The sequence below is a fragment of the Cupressus sempervirens genome, chromosome 2, assembly GCF_028749045.1.
Source record: "Cupressus sempervirens isolate cs-2001-9-10 chromosome 2, ASM2874904v1, whole genome shotgun sequence".
NCBI classification, from domain to species: Eukaryota; Viridiplantae; Streptophyta; class Pinopsida; order Cupressales; family Cupressaceae; genus Cupressus; species Cupressus sempervirens.
The window spans coordinates 672,113,448-672,122,179 of NC_143119.1; the positions used below are offsets into that span (position 1 = coordinate 672,113,448).

The following is an 8,732-nucleotide window of genomic DNA, read 5'->3' on the forward strand; positions in this document are numbered from 1 at the left end:
TCTATAGAACATTTTGAAAGAAAAAAATGCTGAAGCAGGAAATTAACATTTAACTAGTTGGAAAGAAAATGGAACATTATTTCAAAGTGTAGAATTTGGCCAATGTCTATGCCGACATCAAAATGACATTTTACTCTAGAGTTAGCCCTAGTTGGATGATTAAATATTCTAAATACTTGAGGGGATCGGCTTTCGAGCTATTCGTTTATAAAATGTCGGAGGACATATTTGTCTGAAATTTGCGTCGGAGAGAATTTTTCTTGGCATAGACGGGCGAAATCAGCGAGCACAAGGATGGAGCAATGGGTTCCTCTGTTGGAGATATTTCTTAAGTCTGCATGTCCAGTAGGAGAGGCCTCGCACTGGATTCAGACGTACCAACGTAAAGATGGCCCTCTTGCAAGCGGCCTCTGGAAATTTGTCCCTCATCTCCTTTCAAAGAATGTAGCTTTTTATGATGAAGGAGGAGCAAATGACGAATCTGCTGGACCTCCCAGTTCCAGTATAGGCAAGTCCGTTCTTATTCCTTTTACTACTCTGGTACAGATATTTCTTTTTAAAATTATGACTGCACATGTGTTTGATGGAAAACAGCAGTGGAAATGACAGTGCAGTTTCGGTAATGGTCAATCGCGGAAAATAAAATGATGGGTTGATTCAACCTCTCTCTTTAGGCAATTTTATAAATTTGTTTTTGTGCACAGCAGTGGATCAAAATTTAGAAGCATGAGCAGCTAACCTAGAAAGCTTAGTTATTGCTCGCTTGGTTGAATTATGCCAAGTATCTCTGCAAAAACGATGAAGTAAAAAATGACTAAAGTTTTCTTTTTCCTCTCGGTTTCGACAAGGAATAGACGAGTTACTTTGAATGACTAGTGGATTGCTGGAGTAGGTTTAGTTTATGTAAATATGTGTAGTCAATTTGCTTTGTGCTCATTGTGAAGCAGATGCTAATAAAGTACAGAACAGTAAATGCTGTGAGTGGTTGTGGAATTTTCAAGCACGAATGCCAGACTGTTTAGTTGTGTAATGTCTGTGCAGGTGTATGTGGATTGAGACTTTGCCAAGTGCCATGCAGTCTAGTATCTTGACATTTCTCTCTGTAGAACGTAGTCGGTTTCGTACAAAGGATCTTCAAGTTTTGGCCCAAACTCTAGTGGCAAAACCTGATCTTGACTTTTGGGTGAGGCGAGCAGCGGAAAATTTATACTTTGCAGTTTTTGGACACGGTGCACCTACATTTCATACAGGTAATTGGGTGACATTGTCTTTGAGTTTGTCTAAACTTAAAAAATGGTTCACACACACAGACACATATATATATAATTGCAGCAAGAGCGTATTTGATTCGAGGATAAGGATATTGTTGTTCGTATTTCTTTATAGTTCTCCTGCGTGATGCTCCAGATAGGATTATATATTGTGCTAATTAATATTTTGTGATTCTAGTCCAGTGGATAGAGGCTCGGAGATGGAGGAATACAACGCTTTGCCCAAATTCCTGGATAATTGTCAAAGAGGTTCAAGCTCACTATTTCCTTGGATTCCAATGGCTTTCGAGGATGCCCAAATCACAGCTAGTAATGCTCGAGAATCTTCAAAGGAGGGGAATGTATTGCAAAGTAAGGAAGTGCTAGATGAGAAACCTGAATATAGTATGAATGCAGTCTCAGAAAGAAATTTATGCGTTCCTGAGGCCAGAGAACATGTTGGAGAGAGAAAAGAAGAATCACGACACACTGCTGATCATGCTTCAGAAGTTCAACATGCTACGAGCTGTATATCGGTTCAAGAGGCAGTTTCAGGAGCATGGACATCAGCAGATGCCAGTATTGTAGACCAAGAGAAGATTGAGTCCAAATTAGCAATTGATCCTCAGATTTTTGCTCAGGCAACATCTCTAAGAGAAGTATTACTAAGCTTTGATTCAAACAGTTACAGTGATGTTTCTATCATTTCAGAAAAATTGTATACACTCTGTATGAATGCAGATTCAAGAGAAGTACTTAGTTTCATCAAGCCTTGGGAAGTTGAGGACGAAGTTACATTGCAGTTGGTTGAGAGTCTCTTAAAAGGGCAAGAAGGTTATGCCTGGTCGACTGATATGTTGTGTTCACTAATTCTTCCAAAGCTTCTGTCTTTGAGACAACCGGCATCCCGTATTTTGGTAACAGCTGTGTTGCAGGCAGGTAAAGTACACCAGAGGGCAACTGTTGACGCACTGTTGCTCCCATTAATGCTTTGCAAGAAAGGGCTAAATATTGCTGTTTGCGAAGTCCTCCAGAGGCTCATCAAAGATTGTTTACAAGCAGAACAAGTGTCTTCATTTTTTCAAAAGATACTTTGTCAAGAAAGCCAGCAGCAGTCTGCGATATGCTTGCCCTGTCATCAAAGTGAGCTATCCCAGAGCTTGGTATGGACTGAACCTGTATTTACCTTATTTCAGAGTATATTGAATAGTCCAATGTCATTAACACAGGAATTACTTGACCTCCTGGTTCTCTCATTGGATGATGTGGCTGAAGAATTTACCAAGTCCTTAAAGTTTAGCAATTTTTTGCTTTGTCTTGTGAACAAGTATGCTTCTTCGCTGAAACATCACAAGAGTTATCTCCAACGAGTAGTGGAAAGGACTGGGACATTTATGACTAAGTCAATATTGGGAAAGTTAGCGCGCCTCTGATTTTCTTTCCATTTACTTCCTTTGTAAAGAAGAAAGAATAATATTTTTGACCACAATTCTATTACAGGTACAAGTACACGCTACTGTAATCTTTGTCCAAAGTCTGGTATGGTATAATTTGAGTGGTGGATTGGGGTTCCTGCCCCAGCTCCTTTAACAAAATCAGTTTTTTGTAGAACCCAAAATGGATATTTGCAGACTGCCCGTAAAATTTTGATGTACTCCACATAATACCATATGGAGGTAAAACAATATTAAATTAAGTGCTTGCAAGTGTCTTGAGATCATTTTATAATCTAGCAGTGCTTGTCTTGATTGAGGCAATTTGGATGGATATTGCTTTAGAATTTGACTTATTTTTTGATCTAGTGTTACTTTTACAGCTCACAGCTTCATTCAGGAATATTAAGGTTGACTTTGAATAGCCACAGAAAGATTTTTCAGACAATATAAGTTTGCCCAAGTTTCTACCTGATGCTTTGGCTTAGTACAGAGCTACCTAATGGCGCCGATCACAACTTACTTCAGATTGTTGTGACATTATCACATATACAGTGTATGGATTGTCATATATATATATATATAATCCATTTCAGAAACCAGCATTCTCTGTTTGTCAATCAAGTTAGCATTTTTGTTTGAACCCCATTCTTCTACAAAGATTGCTATAATTTGTTGCCACTCCATGGTTTTCCTCTTTTCTGCAATGCTCATTTTCTTTTACTTGAATGACTTGAGCAACCTTGTAGCATTATTAATCTGATTGTGCTTACAGGAACTTATATATTCTCTCTATTCTGACTGCTGAAAAGTAAAGAAACAAGACAGAACAGACAGGATAACAAAACAGACCTTCCAGTACTGAATCTAAGTACTCTTCATTATGTGGGTTAAATAGTACTAGAAGGACAAAAATGAGTGCTGGCTGACCCAAGTCAAGCACATGCAAGCTGTCTGAGAACTGGGTGTGCAAAATCAATGTGGTTAGTAATGAGATTCCGATAAATTGAAAATTTCCTGTCTAATTTAGATGCCGTCCATGAACTGGGCCAACTGTATGTGTAGAAGGTTTACAATGATGCAGATAATTGTAAGAAAGATCATTGAGAACGATTTCATCATTTCCACTCATTTCATTAAGTTAGTCAGAGGTATCCAATTGCTGCAAGATGAGCTAGGAGAAAATTGAACTTGCTACAGTATGGAACAGATGTGGAACACAAATAATGATGATTGAGTCTGAAGAAAGAAAATCTAAATGTTGAAAAGAGGGGATAGCTTGGAGATTGAAATGCATTCTTGATGCTAAAAGAACCCTGATACAAAGGAGATACCGTGCGAGAGGAGACTGTTGATGTCAGTTTTGTACCACTACATAACATATAGCGATTGAAAACTTGACATGGAATGTCAAACACTCAATCCCTCTCTTGAAAAGTAATACTTATGAAGACATGAGAAAAACTCCAATGTTCCTTACACCTGTGAATACTAACTCAGTTATATCAATGTGATTTGTTGGTAATCACGTAGGCGGTCTTACGTTGTTCATTCAAGGATAACTTGGACTTTTGGTGTGATGGTAATGAATCTAGCTTTGTGAAGTATATGAGTGCCAAATGATGTTGATGGTGATGGTGATGGTGATGGGTGGTGTGTCTGGCAATGATGCTTCTCCTAACTAACTTTCTCGATTGAATTCCAACTACTATACTACTTGCTGCTCTAATCCTACTCCTATAAATGGAAAGATTAGCAAATGGACGAAGATCGAATCTAATGAAAGCTGACCAGTGGCTCTACCTCCATAGATGTAATGATTCGAGGGAAAAAATTAAATTACCGCACAAGGCTTCCTAACAAGCCGCTAGGATGCTAGTGGCCTAGTTTATAAATCCCTATCAAACATCCACTAATATCACCATACAACTATCCATCTACTCTTGCTCTTACTTAACAGCTTTCTTGAAATGAAATCTACTTTAACAACTTCAAAAGAATCTAACTCTAACTATTGAAAGTAGAAACCATGCAATAACACCAAATGTTCTTATCACCATGCAAGTCACAACAATGATAAAGAGAGGCAATTTTGGTATTATCTTAAGCAACAATTTTCTTCAACCCTTTACAATGAGAGCAAATGGCCTTATATAGGGGCCAAAATTACAACCAACGGTAGAGATTAAGAGACAAAATCAATGATCCGCATTAGATCCTAGAAACCCTAATTAGGGTTGCTACCCCATTGGCCAATGAGAAGACGCCCCCTCATCAATGGACCAATGAAAAAAAAGGAAAAGTGGCAACCAATGAGAAGGCACCAAAATGGTAGCCAATCAGAATCAGACACCTATCCTACCCAAGAAGAAGGAGAATTTGCCACTTGGGCTTACATCAAATGATCTCCTAATATAATTCTACCCTTTTCTTTTATCTTCTTAGCTAAAGCAATGAACTTGGCTAGCCTGTCGTTGATTTCCTTCATGGGAGGGCAAAGTGTGTGCTTCATTTTGAGCTCAGCTGAATTGATCATGTTGCTTGCTGCTTGCAGTGTCTTCTCGTGATCCTTCTCATATTCTTTCGCATATCCGATAAAAGCATTGAGGGAGGCAAGGGTGCCCAAATGTTTCTTCTTGATGGCAACCTTCTCCAACTCATCCAATCTTGATCCAAATTCTGTCTCATTGATGTTCTCCTCTTTGATATCTTCAAAATCAAGTGCAACCCCGACATCACTCATCATGGTTGAAATGGAAGTGTTAATGCCTGGGTTGTGCTGTGCAATCTCATTTCGTATCTCTTCAAGTATCCTCAATCTGATGGTCAAGGCAATAAACCAAGACTCCACTGTACTCATTCCTCCTTCATCTACCAATTTGGCTCTTTCCAAATATCTCTACAATAGCTCGATAAATGCCTGTAGCCTGGGAATGGCTAAGTCCTTGACTGGAAGGAAATCCTTCCACTCCCCTTCAAATGTTCTGAATTTGTCTCTAATAGCCACCAATGACTTGAATGTCGAGATAAAGGAAGGCAATAAATTTCACCCATCTCTAATTATATCATGGATCCAATCCTTGACTTTGTGCAGCTGGGCCGATATCTCTTCTGTGTTGCTCTCGTTATCTTGTGGAATGGCTGCCTGATGCAACTATTGGATAGGCTGGCAATCTCTCCAATACTTGTTTTCAGCCTCCAACTTTACAATCCTCTCGTTTGCCTTCCTCAAACTTTCTCTAATTGAAACCATGCCTTCTTGGATCTACTCACATTCTATGTAATCCGTGATTCTTCCCAAGTTATGCTCTACTATCTCATATTCCTGAGCTACAATCTCATCCATTGCCTTGCAAACATTTGGTATAGCAATCTGAACTTTTCAATGACCATCATCGTCACTCCTGATTACCTTTGCCACCATTTTTGCAATTTGTTTTTGTTTCTCGCTACCACCCTTTTCCACTAACCCTTGGATATCTTCAATTGTTCGGACAACCACCAACTTGCCTCTTGGTATAAGCATTTGCCTTAACCATAGTGGTGCAATGCATCTCCCCAAATCTGGATTCAGTTCGACTAGCAAAGCATCACCAACGGCCTGAGGCACCTGGTTTATTTCCTCAATATCAATTGGCCTATCCTCTTCTTCACTAGTGACTGTCACATCATCTCCATGTTGGTTCTCCGGGAGAGGAGAGTACTCGGTACTGTCACTGTAACCACTTGATTATGAATCAGAGCTCACTTCTACTGCGGCCCCTTGTCCACTTGTATTATCCCCTTGGCTTCTAGCCTCAATTATGCTCTCCCTTGACGGTGCTGCATTCTGTTTCTTTGCTGGAGGCTCCTGATGTTCTTTACTTTTCTCAGCCTCCAAACTTCTCTTCTTGCTCTTAACTACTCTTTGTTACTGGCTTCTGCCCTCACCTTTCTGTCCGACTGACTCCACTGGACCCTCTTATGGTTTCATCTTCTCATAAGTAAGGCGTACCCTCCGACTTTGTAATTGCCTTAATTTCTCATTGTACCATGATTTGGTGTGTAGATCAATTGTCCTTGTAATTGTCTCCAAGGAAGGATCCTGATGATCATCCCAATCCACTCGATCAACTCTGTTCTATCCACTGTATCATAATCTCCTCTTAGCACATTTTCATCATCTTCCAATTGATTGGGAATATCAAGGCCTCTCCATCTGATTGCCCTCATCATTCTTACTGACAACTTTGAGAAAGCTAGCTTCCTCACATGAAAGTCATCTAGTGCATTGGCCCAAAAATCTTCTATAGTAGGAATATGTTTGAATGTATTTCTGTGAGATGCCTTGATAAGACTATTAGGGTCGAATCCTTGTCTTGCTCGATACCATTCTAGACGATACCGTTCTAACTCTTTCTCCGCAGGTGCAAAGGAGACAGGATTGGGGTAAGTATCATTGCCTATTCCAAATGAGAAGGTAATGCCTGTCTCACCTTTAAGTTTCATCATCTTGTCATAATGCTCAAGTTGCCTAGCCAGCTCCATCAAAACTATCTTGTCAGGTGGGTACCTTGGAAGTCCCTTGGGACAAACTGTACTTCCTACTACTCTAATATATGTGAATTGCGGAAATTGGATGAACCAACTCCCATACTTCTTAACTTTTGCTTCCGTTTCTGTTGAGAGTCTCTTAGCAGGTGTCCCTTGTAATATCCTTACCGTCTTCATGGTAAAGGTGTCATAAAACATTTTATAATCTTTGGTGTTGTGCAAATGAAGCTATGGATAGCATTCATGCACCAAACATTGCCCTGGCCCATTGCTAATCACTCCTAAGGCTTTAAGTCTAGGATTTTCATATAGTCTCCCAATTAGATAGAAAAGATAGGACCTCATGTAGAATTGTTTTTAATTTTGCATTGTCCTAAGTTGCAACTCTAAATTTTCACTTATGATTCTAGCCCAATCAAATTTTCTCTATCCATTTTCAATTTCATCAATAAAATAATACATCTAGTTCTCAAATTGCATACCTTGAGCCACACCCATGATTCCGCTAAGAAGCACAATAAGATCGCCGTACTCTGATTTGAAATTTGACTTGGTGAGCTTTGATGACCTGGTAATTCCCTTCTTGCCTTCGCGTAACCAATTGTACTTTAGATGAATGAAGTAAGCCTCTTGATTATCTTGAAATAACTTGGCCGCCTGATCCATCATTACTACTGTCATGCTTTTATATTGGGGAATATTAAATACTTCTTCGACCACTTGTCCGCCGATGTTGGCTAACACTCTCTTCCCTTCATAAAAAATGATGGACTTAGTAACAATATCAAATCGGGATGCACATTCCATTACCATTTCTGGACAAGGCAATGTAGGAGGGAAAGTCGCCACATGTACAATTCCGCTCTTGTAGATCTTCTTCGCTATGGGGGATTGCCTCTCCTTCACTTTGTCTTTTAACTGTATCATGTTCACTGTATTGATATTGGTATCACTTATTCGCCTCACTTTCGAGAAGAAGGTGGTCTTAGGCATCATGTCTTCTTTGTGATTTTTGGTATTCGTTCCCTTTGGGTTCTTGCTTGCACTAACCTCTACCATCCTAAACACTTATCATTGCACCTTCGTTCTAAATGATATGGATTACACTTATCAATCTCCAACTTTCAACCTAAGGGTGGGACTACCACTTATTTCTGCCTCTTCGTTACTTTAGGATGGATTACACTTATATCTCTCAATTTCAATCCTAGGGTGGTCTAGCTTATTTCTGCCTATCCAAGTGTCCTATCTTGAAATCTACACTTATATTTCCCAACTTCAGCCTATCAATGGAATGATGAAGTGCTGGATGATGAGTGTAAGAAGAAAATAAGGGAAACGAACCAAATAAGAACAAGCAATAGAATCCGCCTTTAAAACCAATCTTCACCTCTAAAAAATGAATAGAATTTTGCCTTAAATCTGCCTTTACCAATAATCAAATCCTCTTCAAGTTCGGATCAGACCTTAGAAATTTCAATCCTCCTTGTAAATAATGATGCCCTAGCAAAAATTA

General features: G+C 39.3%; 1 protein-coding gene across 2 annotated transcripts; it reads left to right on the forward strand.

Moving 5' to 3' along the window:
* Positions 1–149: 149 nt before the first annotated feature.
* On the forward strand, positions 150–2,970 carry LOC149575141 (fanconi anemia group E protein FANCE protein). Of its 2 annotated transcripts, none has more exons than XM_089815002.1 (3): positions 150–512; positions 1,042–1,250; positions 1,455–2,970. In XM_089815002.1, exons 1-3 carry the CDS (start codon positions 295–297, stop codon positions 2,681–2,683), a joined length of 1,656 nt encoding a protein of 551 aa, XP_089671128.1. In that variant the 5' UTR covers positions 150–294; the 3' UTR covers positions 2,684–2,970. The 2 variants fall into 2 exon arrangements, with proteins under 2 accessions (XP_089671128.1, XP_089671129.1); XM_089815003.1 differs by having other exon boundaries at positions 372–508.
* The last annotated feature ends 5,762 nt before the right edge of the window (positions 2,971–8,732 follow it).